At 34.2% G+C, this 22,669-nt stretch overlaps 1 protein-coding gene across 1 annotated transcript in view; it reads left to right on the top strand.

Annotated features, from left to right (window-relative positions):
• Positions 1 to 22,669, top strand: part of LOC134720649 (uncharacterized) — a 29,685-nt gene that overhangs the window by 5,424 nt on the left and 1,592 nt on the right. The window contains exons 3-12 of the mRNA XM_063583035.1: positions 1,202 to 1,928; positions 3,436 to 3,644; positions 6,016 to 6,414; positions 7,105 to 7,286; positions 8,733 to 8,829; positions 15,591 to 15,774; positions 16,210 to 16,335; positions 19,121 to 19,275; positions 20,038 to 20,611; positions 21,589 to 21,751. Of these exons, the coding sequence (XP_063439105.1) occupies positions 1,220 to 1,928; positions 3,436 to 3,644; positions 6,016 to 6,414; positions 7,105 to 7,286; positions 8,733 to 8,829; positions 15,591 to 15,774; positions 16,210 to 16,335; positions 19,121 to 19,275; positions 20,038 to 20,611; positions 21,589 to 21,751 (2,798 nt within the window). The 5' untranslated portion in view covers positions 1,202 to 1,219. The remainder of the gene's footprint in view (positions 1 to 1,201; positions 1,929 to 3,435; positions 3,645 to 6,015; positions 6,415 to 7,104; positions 7,287 to 8,732; positions 8,830 to 15,590; positions 15,775 to 16,209; positions 16,336 to 19,120; positions 19,276 to 20,037; positions 20,612 to 21,588; positions 21,752 to 22,669) is intronic.

The following is a 22,669-nucleotide window of genomic DNA, read 5'->3' as shown; positions in this document are numbered from 1 at the left end:
GTAGCGAGAATGTACACATCACATCGGAAAACATTTAGATTTAATAGGTGGTTAACGGGTTTTTAAAGATCAAAAGACAGTATCCAGAGAAAAGTCATGGAAGTATTTGTTTCGTTTTTATGTTTTGATGATAAAAGGACTATCAAAAGACTTCTGTGTTTTTGTTTTTGTTTGATTTTTATTTGCTTTGTACCGATCTACTGAGTTAAGCCTTTTCAACTGATTTTCATATTTTTGTTTTGGTTGTGCTGTTAAACCACTGTCCCAGGTTAGAGAGAGTTGAGCGCTCACAAACTTGTTTAACCCAGCTGCATTTTTTATATGCCTGTCCCCAGTCAGGAATCTGTAGTTTAGTGGTTTGGGTTACTTTGTTCATGCATCTCAAATTTTTTTTTGTAAATCTACTTTGTTGTACGGTTGTCTATAATTGTGTTTAACCACTTCGTTTTGACTATTGTGGTAAGTTTTCTCATTGGCAATAATTAAACATCTCCTTGATTTTATATTAGTTTGAGCAGTCTGGTGTTAATGCTAGAAATCAGTTACTTTGTCAAACCTTCATTGAAATTTATGAAACTTTGGCATGATTTCAAGATGATATCTGAAGCAAACTTTTCCCCACTTCCAGTACTTTACTGATAGATGAATTTAGATTTTTGTAAATACCATTTGCAGACAGTCCAGGATAAATTATTTTGACATTATACATTAGTTAACCCTCATCGGCATGAAACTTGGAGAGGAGCTTATATTCAAGCTACAGAAGTAAAGTCTAAAACAAAAGTCTGTAAACTGTTAACAAAAGGTAGAATTTTTAAATACAAAGGCTTTTCTACCTGGAATAAGTTACCTTAGTTGTTTGTGGCAAAACTATTAGGACTTTTTGGTCCTAAATGCTCTTCAACTTCGTACTTTGTTTGGCCTTTTAACATTTTTTTATTCGAGCGTCACTGATGAGTCTTTTGTAGACGAAATGCGCGTCTGACGTAAATAAAAAAATTTAACCCTGGTATCTATGATAAGTTTATTTACTGATAAATCAATTTACTTTTACAGTTCACATTTCACTTAAACTCCGACAGCAGCACTTGCAGGCGAGGTACAGGGTTCCGCAGTTACGAATTTTGTTTAAACATACAATGTATTTAATGTTACAAATGACCATACTTTTAATTGGAATTCCAAATTCTCTTCCTTTCAGATGAAATAGAGTGCTAGAATGTCTATGAACTTGGAAACGGAAGTTTTATTCAAGAGAGGAGCTAAGAGTAGAAATGGTTACACACAAACTAATGGATCATTGCTGGTTCCTGCCGATAGTCACATCGACAGGGAACTTCTCGTTTCGTCTGAATTCACACTTGATGGAAATATTCCCCTTGCAACAGAACATCATTCCCATAGGAATCTTCGGAGTTCATCAGACAGTCAGTGCAATGGCCGATTTCGAGCATCATCCGGGGGAACTGGTAACGAAACCGACGACGAATATTATACAGACGAAGAAGATGAAGTGTTTATAAATGGAGGGATACATATTGATAAATTTTCCTCTAAACCTTTAATGTATCCCCGTAATAGACCTAAACTTAAAAAATATGCTAAATATCATTGTGACAATTGTACCTGTAGGAATAGGAAAAACATCAAGCCTGTGATCTGTTGTTTCTGTCTGATGGCGTCCATTGGATGTATGATTACGTTACTTGTCTTTTATTTCAATGATACGAACTATATAAAGAGTGGGACCTTAAACACAAAGACATCTAAAACTGATAGTTTGGGATACAATCTGGTAGGGTGTAATAACATTAACATTGAAGACGTTTGGACTGTTGGTTTACCTAAACTCAATACAGAATCGTCGTTTAGATTAGTGGATGTAAATAGTGATGGAATATTGGATGTTATCTTTGGGTTTGGCACGGGTAAGTTTATAGTGTTGTTTTTATTGAATTTTATATCTGGGATTTGGTACGGGTTATTGACAGTGATTGTATGTTTGGTCAAAATAGGTGCAAAGTTATGACAGATTTGATACGGGTAATATGACATTGATGGTATATTTGGTACAGATAAGTACGCAATGATGTTAGATATGGTACGGGTGTACACATAATGAGTGAGAGCACAGTGATGGTAGACTTGGTACGGATAATATGACAATAATGGTATATATATTTGGTACGGGTAAGTACCCAATGGTGACAGATAGGGTATACAGTTGAGTAAACAGTGATGGAAGAATTGGTACGGATAAGTGCAAAGGGGTGCCAGTTTTGGTACAGATACGTGCATTTATTGTGATGGCAGATTTGGTATAGGTAAAATTAGAATGACGATTATTTGTTCAACTGAGGGAATCGAATGTACTCCTAAATTAGGGAGACCGATTGCATCCATAGATAAGCGTCCCTAGCTTTGAATTTACAACAAGCCATTTGAATCCAACATTCCATATCGGGAACCAGTTAGACGGACGGTTATTATAGAATCAGACAAGTCCCAATGCTGTTAACTACAGATATAAGAAACCTAACGTTCGTGTAAAACTTACTAATATATCATTATAACGGAAATATTCATAGCAGAAACATGCAATTTTTTAAAACATGTAGTAATTGGTTTTCAAGGAGTCCCCTTAATTTTAAGAGTAAATGCATTTCGATGGCCCTTTTACTTGCTTTCTATAATTTATTAAACCTAGTTCACACATTTTAAATTGATTTTTGGAGTATAAATGCTGCTTATCATTTACTCGACATTTAGATGCAGTTTAACGTTTATAAACGTACAAAAAGTTACGAAACATCGCCCAATTACGAATACATGTACTTCGCCTTCATACATTTACTTTATAAACGTCGATTTCAATGGATAGCCGCACTATTTGTCTTTCAGACGATACTCACAAGAGCAAGCGTTTAGGAAATTAAATAAAAATTAAACATTTCAATGGCATCAACAATCAATCAGGGTTTGCAAGGGTTTCTGTTATCACGACAAGACATTAATATTGAACTTCCATACATTGTCGGTTAACTAAAATGTACGATAGATCTTTCTAGATATTTTCTATTTGGTATTTTTAATCATGAACTTATCATCAGGCCTTGAATGCATAAAACTTTGCTCAGTGCTCCGAGCACAAAAATCATGCTCGAAACATGAAATCCAGCAATTTGATTGGTTAATATTCGAGTCTGCGTACAAAAATCATGCTCGAAAGTTTTATGACCGTGAGGCCTGATATAATTATCTATCACCAACTAAACTCACAAAATCGACAGTTTTAAACATATGTAATGTTATATTTGTTATTTCCTTTTTATGTCAATCGGCCAATTAAACTTTGATTAATCGGCCTTTTAATTTATTAGTAGCAATGGGTACGTTAGGTCCGATATTTTAATACATAGACCTTTTAATTTACAGGTGCCGACGGGTACTTTGTATCCGATATTGTCTGTGATATATATTTTGGTGTAAAAGCTCCATGCTTTGGTGGAATGATGGCCTTAGACGGTTTATCAGGGAAGGAACTTTGGCGCCATTATTCCATACACGAACTTTTCGGAATTAATTGTAATGAAGATTTAAATAATGATGGGATTCTTGACTGTACTGGAGGCGGAAGAGCTGGGGTAATGTAACTGTATAGTAAATTATTCATTGCAACGCACATGCCTTTCTAGAATAACCATCACATACATGTACGATATCAACAGTTTGGACAGTTAAATACATTTTTAACGTTCGGTAGCATTACGAAAATTCCTGAAAAATAAAAGTTATACACATATCTGTTTATTTTTGTAAGTAAGTCTATTTTCGATTTTGTTCTATTTTAGTTTACATTGTAATTAGGATAGCGTTTGGATAGTTAGATCTCGCATGCAATTCGATGCGGAATCCTTTGTTAAAAATTAGTAGCGAGAGCATCATTTGATGCATTTTCATCTATAGTATTGGTTATCCTATAGGCCTATGTTTTATTTGTCTTATACTGAAATTATTAAGTACATTCGATTACTGTTGCATGATTGCATGTTATTTCATTTTGTTCATCAGAGTGATTGAATTGTTGGGTAGACAGGTGGGTTCTTAAATATCTACAATATTGTTTTAACACTGTCATTCATTTTCAGGTTCGAGATCAGTTATCCCTTCAGCTAATTGCTGATTTTGTTTCTTATATCGTTTGGAGTAAAAGTTGGAGTTTCTGTTGAAATTGAACGCATCTTATACATATATTTAACTTGAACAGAGAAATTTCTCAATTTAGATATTTATTGTTTCATTAAGAAAAGTGTTATATAGAATTAAAGAAAAAGGAGATGCACTTTCGTTCCCGTTTTTTATTTGCGTTGTATGCATGATTGTCATGTTTCGTCAATACTATCTTAAACGGCGATGATCTGTTGGTCCCATCTTAGACAGCAATGATCTTTTGATATTGTCTTAGACGATGATGTTCAGTTGATTTCATCCTAGACGGCGATGTTCCGTGTGGCATCATCTTAGATAATGATGTCTCATTGGTTACATTTTAGCTTCCTTCACAAGGGATTGAAAAGACTTGCTAATAACTGAAAAGTTATTAAACCAACAGGTTCTTTATCACAAATGTAACAAAATCATTGAAACATATTTCAACAGATCCAAAATTTTGGTTTGAAATTTAGCTGGTGTTCCTTTTGCAACTTCATTCGAATTGGTTCTCTTTCAAATACTTTGGGGTTGATGTAGTTAACAAAGGTTGCGAATTGAAATATCTAAAGTAATTGAAGTAATCTTTTCAAATATATAAGTCCATTGTATGAACTAATGCGTGAAAATTATCTCAATGACATTTTTCTTCATTTGATATGTTGCATGAACATAAAAGCTATTGACAATTTTCAAAATTACTGTAGAAGACTTTAGAAGAAACTTCGACATTTTGAACCTGCATAGAACATGAAACACAATCTAGTAACTACATCACGTCTTCATTCTTATTGTGAACTAATACATCTCTCAGCATATTTAAACAATCACACTAAAGCATTAATCTTCATTAGATGAGACGCAATATGCATCGAGTAACACATGAGTTCCTACTGCTTCAAGCGGAATTTAGAGATTCCTTTTACAATTATATTTGAGATGGATTAAAGTCGTCACAGTGACTAATGTCATTCTCAGTTGCAATAACATTTGTTCAATCATTGCACAGCTGTTTTTTTTTAAAGCAACTGTTTTTATTTATTGCTCCCAAAAACCGGTATTTAGAAGCCTAGAAGGCATAATAACCGAATAATTGATGTGCTATATAACCAAAAAGGTCTTTAAAAAATAACCAAAATATATCTGAGGTCAAACTTGAAGAGTTAAAACCATACTTTCATAATAATTTTTAAATTTACAAACGAACAATACACTGTATAAGAAAGGTATGTTAAACATCATGTAAAACAGTATCGAAGTGGGGACTGAAAGTCCACCAGCAAGCGTATTCAACCAAGGGCTGTACAAAAGGGAAAACAGAAAATCAATCTTATGAGTTCAAAAAGGCAACAGTAGAATCTTGCTTTTCAAAAGCGGTTTTCTAAATTTACCTTCATCAGGAACGCTTAATGCCAAATATTTGACAAACAAAGGGTGTATAAAAACTAATCAGTTGAACTATATTAACCAAAGAGGGCACAAAATTGTAGACAATTAGTCTTAAATTAACGACATGCACCACATCTCCACATTTATGATAAAGTATGTAATATCTACAGGAATATGATGCTGTCAGTGGCAAGATTGCACCGTATTATGGACATTTAAAGAGATTCCTTTCTGGATAAACCTTCATCAGGAAGGCTCAATGCTTAATATTTGACCTACCAAGGTTGTTTAAGAACCGAATCAGTTAAAGAGCTTTTCGACAAAAGAAAAGGACATTTAAAATAGCTTGTAATTGGGCTTAAATAAACGACATACACCACATCTCCATATTTAAAATATAACATATAACAATTACAGGCGTTTGATGCTGTCAGTGGGAAAGATGGAACCTTATTATGGACATTTGACAAACAGGAAGCTAAAAATGAAATAATGAATTTATATACGTCACAAGTTGTAAAAGACCTTGATGGGGATGGTGTAAGAGATATATTAGCCATTCATGGTGGAGATCCATTACAGGACCCAGGAAGTAAATTCCGACTGTCGGGGAGAATTGTATTCTTTAGCGGGAAAACTGGAAAGGTACTGCAATGGGTTGGAGTACCCGACGACAAGGAATCATATTACTCGCCACAAGTTTATCAATTAATAGATGGACTAGAAATAGTTTTATTTGGAACAGGAGGTGAAACACATGGTGGATCATTGTGGTATATTTCATTGGATAACCTTTACAAAGGGGAAATTGATAAGGTAACATAGCAGACAAAAGTCTCAAATATTTTTTTTCAAATACAAAATATTTTATCATGTATCGAAATAAAACAAAGTCAACTCTGCCACTAAAGAAACCAACAATATGAATCAAAGGTGATGCTAGATTTAATAACCCACGCCTCATTGTCCTTAAAAAAACTCAGGAAAGTTACAAATAGTCTGTATACAATAATATATATATACACGTTAATTAGGAATACTTTTTAAGGAGAACATATACGCACAAAGGTAAAATATTGCTATTAGACTGAAGGACATTGAAATTCTAGGTGAACTGTGAGAAACAACAAATGGTAGCTTGTCTAAATGAAAACATTAGAACTCTGCGTTTCCAAATATAGCGTTCAGCTATAGATTTTCTCATTCATAATTAGCAAACTAACCTGCTTCTTTAATATATAATCTATAAAAATGTAGAGAAGTTAGATGCAATAGTAGCATATCGTTTCTCAAGAAAAAAATCTATAAAGAAGATACTAATCAAGGGAGAAAAAAAGGAATCGCATGGACTCCCCGTCAATAGGTCAATATTGTAAAAGACAGGATAAAATAATTAGAATTGACCGTCTATAAATTTGGAACCAAATACTATCATCATAAATATTGCTTTATTACCTAATGGCTTTATGCTTTTGTACAATTCTTCAGTTACCTTATATTTTTTAGGCTCAAAAGATCTATTCAGATGAATTTAAAGGTGTAATGACGCCACCAGTATTGCTCGACCTTACGGGAGATGGTGTTGAAGATATTGTCATGGCAATGTTCAATTCTAGCGTTTTAGCAATAGATGGAATGTCATTCAATGTCATATGGAATTACACACATCCAATGTCTGAGTCTTATAAGTAAGTATACACAATAAGATTGAAACAAAACTCATACGCATTTTATAGTAAATATAGAACTCTAATTCCAAACCTTTGTTCACAAAAGTACATGATGAATGTTTTCCAATTCATACACGGAAATTGGAATACATGGTTAATATTCCATTAGAGAAAATGATTAATTTTCCCCTCGTTTATCCACAGATTTGTTAATTGTTAACCGACAGATGGTGCTATATCAGGTATATGTTGTGTAAAAAAAAACGCTTTTATGGATCATTAAAAGATCAAATGCAGAACGTAATTGGTTAGTAATTATGATCATAGTACATTAAAGAGGTGAAGAAAAAATGTTTTTGTTTTTTCCTTCTTATACCTAATTTGTATCTGGGAATTGTCGCATAAAACAATCTTCCAGTATTATTTGCCGAACAATTGCCATTTGTTTCTATTTTGGTCATCAAGTAATGAATTTATAATTTCAGCAAATAAAAAAAGCAGCCTAACGTTAGATCCTCGATTTAGTAGTTCTTATATAAAATATCTACGTATTTCTACAGTGCAAAGCTGTATATAACAGATCAACATTTCAAATACCTATATTTGACTTCTATTTGAAAAAAATAGTTTATTCCTACTACAAAATTTAACTCAAGATATCATTGAAACAGAAGATATTTTTTTCAATCCTTGCATGTCGACTATATCACATAACTTTAGGTCTCATATGACGTCCCTTGACACGTTTGTTCTGAGTATCGTGTTTTGATAGAGCGAAACGAAACGTTAAATGATTAAAGAGGGCCTCGTGTAATTTTCACGAATTGATGAATGTAACTAAAGATTTCTGTGTTGTCTGTAACGGCTGCACATACTGTGAAAATAGTTCAGATTAACTCGTTGCTAAAGCTTTAAATTGTGTAGGTGACAACATCAAGTGAGAAATCTAGTAATAAACACTAATTATTTACTGGATGAAAATGATTGTAAATATTTAAACATGTAGATTGCATATCAACATTAGCTTGAAGCCAAAATGAACTCAATGTAGGCGGACTAATGAATTAACGTTGTATTTATTGAGTTCGGTACTGCAAATCTATATTACATGGCAACCTTTATGTGCAAACAGGCGGTTTTATTCCTTGTGAATGAAATTCTAGTTTTTATGTGTTTTATCCAATATCGTGATAAAAATATAACACAGTATTTAACAAATATCAAAAACAGTGTTGAACGTAAATTATGTTATGTTTGAATAAAAAAATGTAATTTATATTTTAAAATATTTTACACAAAAGAGGGACGAAAGATACCAAAGGGGCAGTCAAACTCATAAATCTAAAACAAACTGACAATGCCATGGCTAAAAAAATATGATATTATTTTATTTCAAATACATTTTGTTTTGCCCGAATATAGATAAAATAAAGCGACCCCTTAATTTTACCTTTTTGTTTTCAGTACGCCTGCGCCCGGTTATTACAATGAGGACAATATACCAGACTTTATGATTAAATACGCCAATGGTCCAGGATTTCCGTTATACTACTTTTCTGACGTAAGCATTACTCCCTTTATTGGCTTCCCATGGAAGTAGTAAAATTAATCTAAATCCAAATTACTAATATTTCACTGCATGATTAAGTTACAATCGAGTTATAAATTGATCATTACTGCACTTGTCGCAGTACTGAGGTATATCAGATAATGTTAAATATAGGGATACAACAATAATACATTTATATTGATCTGATGTCCGACAAGAATGTTTAATTGCCAACGAGATAGACAAATGTCAGACAGTTAGATTTTACATAAATAAGGTGATGAAGTTTTCCAAATCATTAACCAATTTTAAGTCTTTTGTTTTTTCATGTTAATGCTATTGTTTTGTCATTTTTCAACATACAAAACATAGGGATAATATGCCAAAAGGGGCAATCATAACGCACAAGACGAAGAACTCTCAACAACACCATACGCCAGTTAAGATGAAACTACACCAGGGCATTAAGTCATTACTTAACTGCAATTGAATGTTACTTGTTTAATACAGCTTTAGATTAACACATGTATACAATGATCTTTGGTTTACAATGGAGAGCCAAGAGAGAGAGCGAGCTAAAACATAGTTGACAGTTCCGGACAATAGAGCCTATTATGGCGTTACCAGTTTTTCTTTTTTTTCTCTCATATATGAAATTAAAGTTACTTTTAAGACTCTGCATAAATGTTACAAGAACAAACATATTAATTGTAGAAAAAAACACACTTTCATAGGGTAGACTGCCCTCAAGTGATATCGGGGATTATTCTGCCCCACTTATACATAATAATAATCAAACAAATAATAGTTAAATTTGCTATTCCAACGCAAATTGTTTTTGTGCTAATGGTCCAAACGTGTTATATTAGAACGCAATAATTTGTCTCTCACTAAGATAGCAAATAATTGTCTTGAAGAAATTTAGGAGGATGGCGTTCCCGTGTGGATCGTCGAATTACATCGGTGTTTACTGGATCATCAGGTTCGTGTTGTAATTCGTTTTCGCCTATTGGTAAGCCTAAGTCACTTGGTTCGTTTTCGAAAAGTTCCGGTTCTAACTCCTGTAAATGAGGAATTGATATTACATTCGGAATGTCAGGAGGTTTAGGCGGGCTTTGTGGTTTTCCTGTATTATCGTCCTCGTCTGAAGATGTAGAATTGTCGTAACTATAAGTATCCTGTTGGCGTAAAGTGTTTAATAGTGACGGGACTTTATAACAATCACTCCTTTTTACACGGTATGATGTATTGCGTAACTGAGAACCAACAAATTTTCTTATGTTGCACCAAGAATTGTCTGTAGAAACAACTAGGTATCGGTCACGAGCACAAGTTTTGTTTCGGTCGTTATATAAGTAAACTAGATCACCAACTTCTAAATGCGGAGATTCGGGTAGGGCTCCAGAGGGAGCTTTAGTAATTTCGCTGTAACTGTGGTTCGATTTTCGTAACTCATATTGACGCTGAATAAGACTCTGATCTGTCAAAGGTATTTGGTTGTTTGAGAATTGGTCACGTTGAGTCCACATTTCTCTTGCGGATAACCCACGGTTACGAATGCGAGAATTTAAACGGGCAATAGCCAGAGTGAGTGACAGGGGTGATATACATCGTGTATTCGGATCTTGTCGCAAAATTTCGTCTTCTAACTCTTGAATTGCCTTGTCGGCTACAGGATTTTTGTTTTTGTTTTTGAAACGACCAACTTCTATGGTAATTCTATGTCGACGCAACAGTTCATCGTTGACCAGAGCTTGGAATCCTGGTGCAGGGTCGGTACGAACAACGGCAAATGGTCCATCGAGTGGACATAGTTCAACACAAAGACACAATAAAGACTCGCGTAAAGTTTCTTGGCGCTCGTCTGTGATCAAGCGAGCGGCTGTGTATGACGTAACATATTCGCGCACAACTAGGATAAGCTGTCGTTCACGCTTCATCACATCTGCAGCAAATGCAGACCCTATTGTCTCTGGTGGGTCACCTGTAGATTGTTCATTTAACTTGTGAGGAATTTTTTGAAGAGCGGCACATTGATGACATCCATTACTGACAGTTTCAATTGCTTTGTCCATATCAAGTGCGAAGAAGTAACGGTGTACGACAGATTTAAGTTGATAGGTTGAAGGATGGTCGAGTTTAATGTGTAACGATGTAAGTAGTCCATCTAAAACCTGACGAGGAACAACAATACATTCACGTGTAGGAGCCATCGGCTCGTTTCTCTTAACAACGAGTAAACCGTCTTTAGCAATACACGCATTGTTCAAATAGCGTTTTATGTCCTTCACATTGGTAAGTTTTTTTGACGGTCGGGTCCCTTGGCGCAAGTGAGCATGTGTTCGCCGTAAGTCCGAGCATTCTGTTTGGATTGATATCCAGGCGTTCCTGCTTGTAAACGGAAGTTTTTGAATCCCTTCAAGAATGTCTTTTGTTGAGATATGTCTAACAACTGAATTTTCAGTAAATTGCACAAATGTACAGATTTGACAGGCTGAATCCTCACAGTCTGGAGCATTGCGACTTGCAAAATCGGACGGAAGTATAGCAGCTCCTGCTACATGTCTTACTGTTACTTGATATCTACAGGCTGTTGAAAGAAATGTCGAAACACGTGGACTTGCTGAAAATTCTCCCCTACACAGCTTCTCAAATGCCTGAACACAGGGTTTACTATCGGTCAATATGCAAGTGTTATGTTTTGATTGTATGATATACGGACTAAAGTGCTTAATAGCTGAGGCAATAGACAGTGCTTCGATTTCACAAGGCAGCCACGTTAGTTGGCGTTTTCGCAGTTTTGCACTAAAAAATCCAGAAACATGTATTTTATCATCACGTGTTATGTAAAGGGTAGCGCCTAAGCCATGTTTTTTTACAGAACCATCCGTAACGATCCATAGTTGATCATTTGGTTGAGGTAAAAATATTGAACGATTTGTTGAAAGAGCTTTCTGGGCCTGTGAGAATATATCAGTAAGTTCGTCTGACCATTTTATAGTTTCTTTAGATTCTCGACAGGCTACAATATCATCAAGTTTACCTAGTAATGAAGCGCAATCTGGTATTACACGTGCGAGTACTTTATACGCTCCAATAAAAGACCGTAAACCACATACTTTGTCTGGTTGTGGACAAATTGATAAAGTAGAAATACGATGCGGGTTGGCTTTGATAGTTCCTAATTGCCAAATCCATCCAAGAATAGTTGTAGTTTTGGGTGCGATAATCGTTTTAGTAGCAGACAAATTTAGACTGTTTTTTTGCAGAGCCTGAAGAACCCTTGTCCAGTTTTGTAGTAATTCGAGTTGGGTATTTCCACCGCAATAAAGATCATCAGCTATTTTAGCTACAACACCTTCTTCTACCAGATCACCTAAAACACGACACATTAGCTCCTCAAGTGCTGTTTCTGAGCCTGTCATGCCCATTGCAGAGCGCACATACACACGCACACCTTTAAAGGGGGTTACTACACCACAGTATTTCATTGAAGCACTCGAAAGTGGAATTTGGTAGAACGATTTAGTGAGGTCTGTAGCTATTATGTATTTCCACTGTGCTATTTGACGAAAGGTTGAATCAACATCTGGCATGAGTGACGGTTGGGGTTTGCTATATCGACCTACGTCTGCAAATGCGGTAACTAAACGGAAACTGCCATTTGGTTTCTTAACTAAAAAGGACGGGTTAACATACTCTACAGATACGCCAATATCTTCAGGGCGTTTGAAAACACCAATTGCTTCAAGTTCATCAAATTTTTGTTGAAGTTCTACTAGTTGATTACGGGAATATTGCGGCACACGGCCTTTGCGTTGCGGTGGTTGGACTGGTCCCATGTTCACTCTAGCTTGAAATGGACCGGCGGCACCATTGTATCCCTTGAAAAGTGGGTCAAAAACATCATCAAAGTTTTTTACTGTATCCCTGAATTTTACTTTTAACTCTTGAGACAACAAATTATCTGGGTCAATTTTTACTGATTCTGAATGATTTGTCAATCTTGGCTGATTTATTTTATCACTGTTTTTAATTGATTCGACAACATCACTTTTACACTCAGGAACATATGTTGATCGTATTTGACAAAAGTGTTCGTTGCGTCTTAAACTATGGGGTTCCTGTGTCAAATTTGGAATGCGAATTCTGCCGGCAACGCTTGTAATCAAATTTGGCGGGGGCCACACGTTTGAATCCTTTACAGCATGCATAAATGAAACATGCGACTCTAATCTTGGTTCAATGGCGAATGTATCATCAGTTGAGCAAATATTAGATGGTAATTGCATTTCAAGAAAATCACCAGGCCAAATAGTTGTAAATTGAGCTGGAGCACGTAAAACGTGTGCCCGACAATTACTTGACGTTTAGCGGGACGGATAGAAATGTCATTTTTTTCCATAAAAGGAATACCAGCCAAGATGTCTACATCCAAAGTTTCGACGACTAAACCCTCAAAATGTAGTTAACGTCCATCACGTGTGAAATTAGTGTGCACTTCCCCAATGACTTTGAGGGGTGAAGATCCATCGGCCTGATGTGCAGATTGTGAGCTAGACTTTATTTCAATACCCATTCGTTTAGCTGCGGAAGCACGCAACATGTTGCCGGTCGCACCACTATCAATAGTTAGACGCGTGTTATAATGTGTATGGAACACGTCAAGATACGGAGACTGGCGGACTTGGACTCGGTTTACTGAATGCATAGGTTTAGAAACAGTGTCGACTTCTACGTCTGACAATTCTTCATCTGAATTATCTAATATTCCGGCAATTTGTCGGGCTTTAACCATGTATTTTCGGTCGCTGTTCGGTAAAAAAGAGCACTTGCTGAGGAAGTGGCGGTCGGGTCTACCTGCTGCTTTACACAACGGACAACTTTTAATAGAGCGTGGATAAGATAATTTGAGTTTTTCTTCATGAACAAACTTGGATTTTGCAGGAAAGTTAGAAGTAGCTGCTCGCATAACTTTTGCATCCTCAGAATTACGGAGTTCCTCAAGTAATGAGTCAAGCGCTTGCGAAACTTCCGGTTTTATTGACGACAATGTTCGCGATCTCAATTCTGTTCCATATCTTTGTTTGACTAGTTTTGGTAGGTCTGTATGTATTAGTTTTAACCATGTTAGAACGACAAAATTTTCAAGTGAAGGTGTCATTTCTTCATCTTCCACGATTGCGCCCCAGTGATGCGTTATTTTGGTATCGCGTCGGAGCAGGTTGTCATCAACAAAGGCCATTATTCGTTGATATAGGTCTTCCGGACGTTCGTTCGGTTCAAAATGTATTGCTGCAAAGTCTATAAAATGAGCACCCGTTGATTGGAATCCATAATGTAAACGGATGGTTTGCCATATATTTTCAATAGAAGTAGAATTTTTTACTATTGTGTTTCTAGATATAACTGGGCAATAATTGGCTATTTGACCAAGCATTAATTCTAACATGCTGACTTTTTGTTCACGTGTACGCCTATTTGCTTCGGCTACATCTTCACCATCATTCAAAAAGCCACGATTGGGACCAAACCTAGTTTTCTTTTCCCATTGTACATTGTCTCCTAAGAATGGTGCAAAATGTGGGTCTAATGATAACGTGTATATTATGTTTTGTCTCCAGTTTTCAAATGAATTTACAGTTTCAATTTTAGTAAGGCACCACTGTTTAGGTGCTCTGTGAGTATTTGCCATTGTATTATGCTCTTGTTTATTTATAATGCAGATTAAGTTTCACGGTAAATATTTATTTACGGATGACCTAGACAGGTTTTAGTCAGTCCCGATGTTCGTCTCAACAATATGATGAATAATAAACCTTTCTTGTAGGCGTAAATTCGTATCACGCTGCCACCACGCCAGTTAAGATGAAACTACACCAGGGCATTAAGTCATTACTTAACTGCAATTGAATGTTACTTGTTTAATACAGCTTTAGATTAACACATGTATACAATGATCTTTGGTTTACAATGGAGAGCCAAGAGAGAGAGCGAGCTAAAACATAGTTGACAGTTCCGACCAATAGAGCCTATTATGGCGATAGTCAAAAGAAAAACGACAATAAGACAAAACGAAAAGACAAAACAGATATCTAAAATTTGAGGCACATAAAATCTAACAAACAAAAAATTCAAAAAAATATTAAAAATTGGGGTTAATGCAGATGCTCTCTAAATGTAGGCAAATCCTGTACAATTAATCGCATCCACTGCGTTGAACATGGGTAGTAAAAATCGTGAAGGTTCTTTGGTAATAATGTAAGAACCGAGGATTTTTTTCATCACCAACAAAGACGTGATTGTTGCAACGACAAGTAGGATAATACATCAATATTCATATGAGACATTAATTTCTACCATATTCTGTAAAACTTTTAGAGACAACAAAAAATCTTTAAGGAACTTTTGATTCAAAATCTGAATTAAAAATTGAAACAAAAATTTACTCCCTGTATACATGTAAATGTTTTTTTAATTTTATCCTAAGGTACAAAATTCAATCGGCATCCCCTTTTTCAAAGTAGAGGCGGAAATTAGTTTTCTATCTAAGACTTTGTTTCAATAATACATTGGTATGTTTTGATTTGTATATGCAACTTTATAAAACACAAGAAGGAAACTTGAGCTCAACAAAATTATGTTTTCACTAGAACATAAAAAATGATAATTGATACTCTAGCTCGATTTGCTAATGCCACGTAAACACCCGATGATTGGTACCTGTAAACTTTATAATACTTTCGACTCAGGTATACATTGTTTATCTTCAGACTACAATCTTAGATGGTAAAACTGGTCTTCCCCTAATAAATCCAGCTATTCGTGATTCTGTAGGAGCTCAAGCATCCCCGCTCACAATAAGTGTTGAGGGATTTGGCAATGATATTTTCTTGTACTGGATGTCGGATTGTCTCAATTTTGAGGGAAAAGGCGGAACATTTGAATTCGTAAAAGGTAAGCGTTAAGAAAGAATGTCGCGTTATTTTATTATTGGGTATGTTTTACGTACCCTGAAGACAAAGAAGGATTTACATCATAGTTTACTTAATTGGATCTGTGATGAGTGTTTACTGTTACCTAATGTAAAAACTGATAAGAAACAGTCTAAATTTGTCACTTTATTACTCCTGCAAATACCGATGCCAACAACATACAACTTACAATATATCAATATATAAAAAATATGAAAAATGTGAAATAAAACAATTATCATAGAGATATTTGAAATTGAAACGAGATATCAGTAAGTGTCATCACACTGGTTAAAACTTAAGACATTATTGACAACTTGTTTCCCTATAATCAATAAAAATGCAATAATCATTGGCTTGGATCTTTTTAACCTCGTTAGGTTTTTTAATAAATATAATAAACAACCATTTGTTTCAGGAACCAATGTACATGAACAAAGTAGATCCGATTTCTGCCGTTTGAGATATAAAACTCAAGGATATAGCAAGATATATGCCATTAGCAAGAACATTCCATCACCAGGAACAACAGTCTACTATTCAAGTTAGTATAATTAATATTCATAGGAAAATCAAGCATAACAATTAGACCACGTTTCATATCAATATCAGTTTCCTTCGTTGACCAGTTACTAAAACAATTAAGGGTTACATTTAACGTCAAATGAACTTAGTCCTCAAGAGCGCATTTTAAATTTAAATGGTTTCGCATATGAATGTTATAACATTTAAATTTCATCTTTTTTTCTTTGTATTCTTTTATCAACATAAAATAATTGTTTTCATTTTGTAATGATCTCATGTCTAAATAGTTATCAATGGTATTATGATTATAATTTTATACGCCAGACGCGCGTTTCATCTACATAAGACTCATCAGTGACGCTCATATCAAAATATTTATAAAGCCAAACAAGTAAAAAGTTGAAGAGCAAATCGTACCTTTTGAATTCTTTGTGCTCATCAAGTGTACTCCGAAGAGCTGATTTACATGCTGTCAAAGATAGTTTGGTTGCGACTCGTCACTTTTGAGAATAATAGTTAGCTTGATTAAAAATTCCCCTTTATAAAGAATACACATATGACATATCAAAATAAAGTGATATTGTTGAGGATTTATAACTCCTTTACAAGAGTCGCTCGTAAATTGCATTTTCAACATTAGTTCTCATCCAACAGAATAATTGAGAAGTTTTATAAATGATCGTTTCTACTGAAGGTGTAGTATTAATCACTAGTCACTGCTTCATAGCTGGTCTTTATATTTGATTGCATTTAAATTTACGATACTTTTTATGTAGTTTTTGTTGCAAAAATTAAGCAAACTCGTACAATTAAAAACAAATACGGTGCTGTCCCTATTGAAAATATTACTCACCATATATTTTTGGATTTACAAATGTTTGGAACCTAATATCTATGAAAAGAATATTCCAAAATAAAAAGAACAGTCGAAGATAATGGTAAGAATCATGAATTATAGAGAGACCGACCAAATCATGGGAAGAAACCCGAAAAAATCGAATAGACAATCAACAGTCTACAAAATAATTCTTAGTAAGAAAAAACTGAGCAACACGAATCCTACAGAAACGAAAAGGAGAGGCGATCCTGCTCCATATGTGTCATCTGTTGTGTTGCTCAATGTTAGTGCGATTTCAGTATTAGTTTTCATTTGGTGATGTCATAATGAAGGAAAAGAGGACGCACGTATGGCTAAGACAATTGAATTATACACCTGGTCATCCGTGACAAACAATCCGAACGGTAAAACAATTAACGACTGCTGCCGTAATACTTTCTAAAGGATGGCTTCTGACCTACCACTTGGATACCATGGTTTAATAGTCTCCTTGTACGCATCGACCCTCTTCAATGCAAATCATGATAGGAAGTGCAATGTTTTGCATATTGTATCTAGTTTAGCATCTTGAAATTGACAGTGAGGGTTGTTTCATAAACAAATATTTACTACAAATGAAAGATAATTCTATCTTCCTAAATGTGAACTTTCCATTTTTTATGTAGCTAGATTCTAGCAGCGCCGTTATACGAAGTATATATTTTCTAGTAGATCTTCTAGTAGATATGATATTCCAGCGCTTGTATTTCCTATGTTGATATCCTAAATAGAGAAAAATTGCGGACAGGAAAGCTATTAAATCAAGAACTCTTAAGTGATGGAGTGGAAATCATCACTTCGTAAATTTTACGGACAACTTTTAAACTTTGCTGACCGTTACGGAATATCGATTTTACAAATGACAGCAGATATGATCCAATTATTGTAACTACTATCCTTTGTTTTCCCTAATGTGACATTCCGAATTAGACCAAGTTAGTAATAACATGAGCAACATGACGGTTGCCACATGTAAGCCAATATCTGCTTACCCTTTGGGGGCACCTGCAATCACCTCCAGTTTTGATGGTGTTCGTATTGCTCAGTCTTTAGTTTGCTTTGTTGTGTTTTGCATACTATTGTTTGTTTGTTGGTTGTTTTTTCTTTATTTTACCAATGGCGTTGTTACTTTATTTTATACTATAGCTTGAATATCCCTCTGATATATTTTGCCTCTCTTGACTATGTGGAACATCCTTTCAGTTCAGTTAAAGTCAAACCTAAACAATTCAAAGATATTAAGATACACGCACAGTAATGAAAAGGTCGTAAAAAGCTCATTGAATAATGAGAGAAACGTCATCTGCAACATTAGAAATTTAAGTTTTGAATGTCAAATGCAAAAAGTAAATAAAAGACGACGAACGATTAATTGATATCGTCAAATATCAGCTTTTAATTTGAAATATTATTTAACAGACAAATATATACAATAAATCACGACTATTCGGAAGGAGTTTATAATGTCGTTGATTAACAACAGCATTGGAATTGGCCCAGTGGTAGTAAATCAATCTTAAATATACCAAGCATTTTCCGTTCGAAATTTGTGTCTGGACTACCCTTCATTAATAACTATCAGAGCTTACATTTTAAAATGCTAAAGTTATACATAAATGTTAACACTTTTAATGAGGTTGCCGTTTTTTAACAAGAAATATTTCTACTTCATTTATAATTGTGAAATTTAATATGCAATGAGTAATTGAAACTGGATGCATCTTAGCAATGGACAATATATTTGGAATCGAAATAAACTTTAAAAATAAAAAATAAAAAACGGTTTAGTAATAGAAAAAAGGTAAAATCATAAAAATGCTGAAATCAGAGGAAAATTCAAAACAGAAAATCCCTAATCAAATGACAAAATCAAAACATCAAAAACATCAAACGAATGGATAACAACTATCATATTACTTACTTTTAGTTAACAGAAAAGAAGTTGAACATTCTAAATGGGTGAATACCACACAAGAAGCATTAGATTTCATCAGAGAGCATCCAGAACACCAGAAAGATTATGAGTATTATAAACTGAATTCTGAGCAGGATAAACAAGAAATAATTATAGATAGGTTTAAGGTATATTATTATTTTATATATTCTTTTTCTGATTTTTTTGGTTTTTTTTTCCAGACGTATTTGTTTTGCGAGATAATCTTTTTTTTTACAGGGTGTACATGAGATTTTGCAATATGATGTTGATGCTGTTGGAAGTGGGTGTTCTGACTGCTAGATTTGGCCATTAACGTATATACACACTGCAAGAATTTAACTCTTTCTAAAATGTAAAATCACAAAAATACTGATGTCCGAGAAAAATTCAAAACGGAAAGTCCCTAATCAAATGGCAAAATCAACAGCTTAAACACATTAAAGGAATTGACATATTACTTGTGCATCATAATCACTATATAAATAACCAAATATGTAAACAAATTCTTACCATGGCACACAATTTACTGTTTTAGTTAAGTGCATTTTTAGTTGTCAGTACGATATTAGAATGACATGAAATGAAAATCATATGTCATGTTAAAATCACTGATTTTTTTCACACAAGATGTCTGCTAGTTTTCGAAAAACAAGCATGCAATCTACGTATTTATCATTGAATAATAGTTCGACTGGTATATATTGCTTATAGAAGTTGTTGTTAATAAGGCTACAATGTTATTACTGCCAGCTTGTCTTTATACAATCGACAATAAGTTCGTCAGGTATATCAAACACATGTTTGTATTATGTTCATAGTTTTAATATTTTTAGTTGCACAGTTAATCGATTCTCAGCCACATATGGGAATTAACAACATATTATTCTACATCTTATATCCATTTTCAGGATATAAACAGATTGAAAAATGAAGGAAAGAAAGAATATGTTTATCAACCGCCTTTACAAACAAACGACATTGATGTTTCCAGGAAAACATCCCCCGATCAAGGATCTCAATATAAATATGATAGTTTCAATGACCCTGGGGAGTTCTCTGATTACGAAGAAGATGGTGATGTTCTTGGTAATCGCTATCCATCGTTCAGTGAAATCTATGATGATTTATATAAACACAATTCTGAATTAGATAAAAAACATAAAAATAATAAGAATTCATACCATCCTCATATGAGGAGAAATAGTAAAACATATTCTAAAGAAAAAAAGACACATTACAAACATGGACGGAGACGGAGACATGTGGGTCCACATGATAATGAGGGACTACAAAGGCTTTTGTCCACTGGTACTTTGGCGCCCACCACTCTGCATATGAATCATCCCGATTATAATAATTCGATAGAACTCATATTTGGAACATACTGGTTCTTTCCCGCGGATACCCACGTGGTTCTTCCAGAAGACAAAGAATGTATATCTAAAAAGTTGTCACAGGAAAAACAAAGGTTTTCTCCATTAAGTAAGTATCGAAGTTTTTGCCTGGATTTTGCTATAGATAATATATTCACCAATTTGTATTGAAACATAAACACAGTGATACATGTGCATCATTTATATCAATTTAAAAAACTAAACGATGCTTTTTTCTTTTTTTTTTAAAGTATTTCTTAATGTATGTTTCTTGCAAATGAAGGTTGCATATCTCCTTCAAACATAAGTTAAAATCATATTGTTTTATTATGTTTGAGGTTTTCTTCTGGATTAATCCCCTTCTCATGCTCATATCTAAAACTTATATAAAAATATACGAAAACATAAATAAATACAAGTATTCCTTGTTACTAAACAAAAACAAACCAATACAGGCTGTAACGAATACAGTAAAACTCCGACTTAATTTCAATTCACTCGAAGAAGTTTGAATATTTGTTTCAAATTTCAAAATTTATATACTGAATTTTTATTTAATTTTGGTAACCCATCATGTCAATTTTAACAACGGAATAGAGGAAAGCTATAGATCTTTTAACTTATTCAGCACCGACTTTGGAAACGACCATATGGAAGTAAATGAAAAACACAAACGTTGCATGTAAATCTCAAAACTGTAAAACTAGTGACTTTGATCGGTTTCAGCCTTTGTTTAGTTGAAACTTAATTATTACTCTATAAGTTCTGCTGTGGGAAAATGTTACTTTTATTAATAGGCAATGCAAAAAAAACCCAAGAAATTTTAATGACATGTATTTAATACAGCTACAACTCTGCATCTTAGTACTACTTTAATACAGTATTCAACATTCTCTGTTTTTTATTTGTACTTTCTTAAAAAAAAAGGCTATCCTTAATGAAACTCACACCAATTCAACAATGCAAAACACTTCTACTGGTCATCAGGTTAACATTCACAACAACTATTTATTCATAAAATGAGAAAACATGCTGACGTGTTTGATATATTACATCATGGTGTTGAATTATTGAGATATATTTTAGGTGAATACTATGGAATGGATCATGATGCTTATGAGCATGTTATCACACAAGAATGCCTTAAAAAGAGTGGAAGAGGACACGATGACCATAAAGACAGAACGTATGAAAGTCAAACGACATACAATCCGTACAATGTACATATGGGCCAGATGACTGTTTATAGGTAAGTTCAAATCTTTAAAATAAAATCAACTCCAAGAAAAATTCAAAAACCGAAAGTCCATGAAAATAAACAAAATAAAAAATAGACTTATTTTCATTTTAACATTTGGTACCAAGTTCATTGTAAATTGAATCCGATTAGTCACGTGTAAAGTCCAATAAACTCATCATAGATACCCGGACTAAATTTAGTAAACGCCAGAAGCGCGTTTCGTCTACAAAAGACTCATCAGTGACGCTCGAATCCCAAAAAGTTAAAAAGGCCAAATAAAGTACGAAGTTGAAGAGCATTGAGGACCAAAATTCCTAAAAGTTTTGCCAAATACAGCTAAGATTATCAATGCCTGAGGTAGAAAAGCCTTAGTATTTAACAAAATTCAAAAATTTCCAAGTTACATAATGCGCATCTGGTGCAAGAAAATTAGTACCGTTAATTTTATTAGAGCATATCTCTTATATATTTGAATTAGACGTAAGTTTGTCTATCATTTTATAAACTAATATTATAATATGATTTGATAAAGCAATGCAAATTTTAGTTTCTAGACAACTTCCGCTTTAGACATATTCTAAATAGTTTGGATCCTCAATGCTCTTCAACTTTGTATTTATTTGGCTTTTTAACTATTTTGATCTGAGCGTCACTGATGAGTCTTATGTAGACGAAACGCGCGTCTGGCGTATAAAATTATAATCCTGGTACTTTTGATAACTATTTACACCACTGGGTCGATGCCACTGCTGGTGGACGTTTCGTCCCCGAGGGTATCACCAGCCCAGTAGTCAGCATTTCGGTGTTGACATGAATATCAATTATATGGTCATTTTGATAAATTTTCTGTTTACAAAACTTTGAATTTTTCGAAATACTAAGGATTTTCTTACCCCAGGAGTAGATTACCTTAGCCGTATTTGGCAC

The sequence above is a fragment of the Mytilus trossulus genome, chromosome 6, assembly GCF_036588685.1.
Source record: "Mytilus trossulus isolate FHL-02 chromosome 6, PNRI_Mtr1.1.1.hap1, whole genome shotgun sequence".
Taxonomy (NCBI): domain Eukaryota; kingdom Metazoa; phylum Mollusca; class Bivalvia; order Mytilida; family Mytilidae; genus Mytilus; species Mytilus trossulus.
The sequence above is the reverse complement of the archived record's forward strand: the minus strand, read 5'-3'. Positions and strand labels throughout refer to the sequence as shown.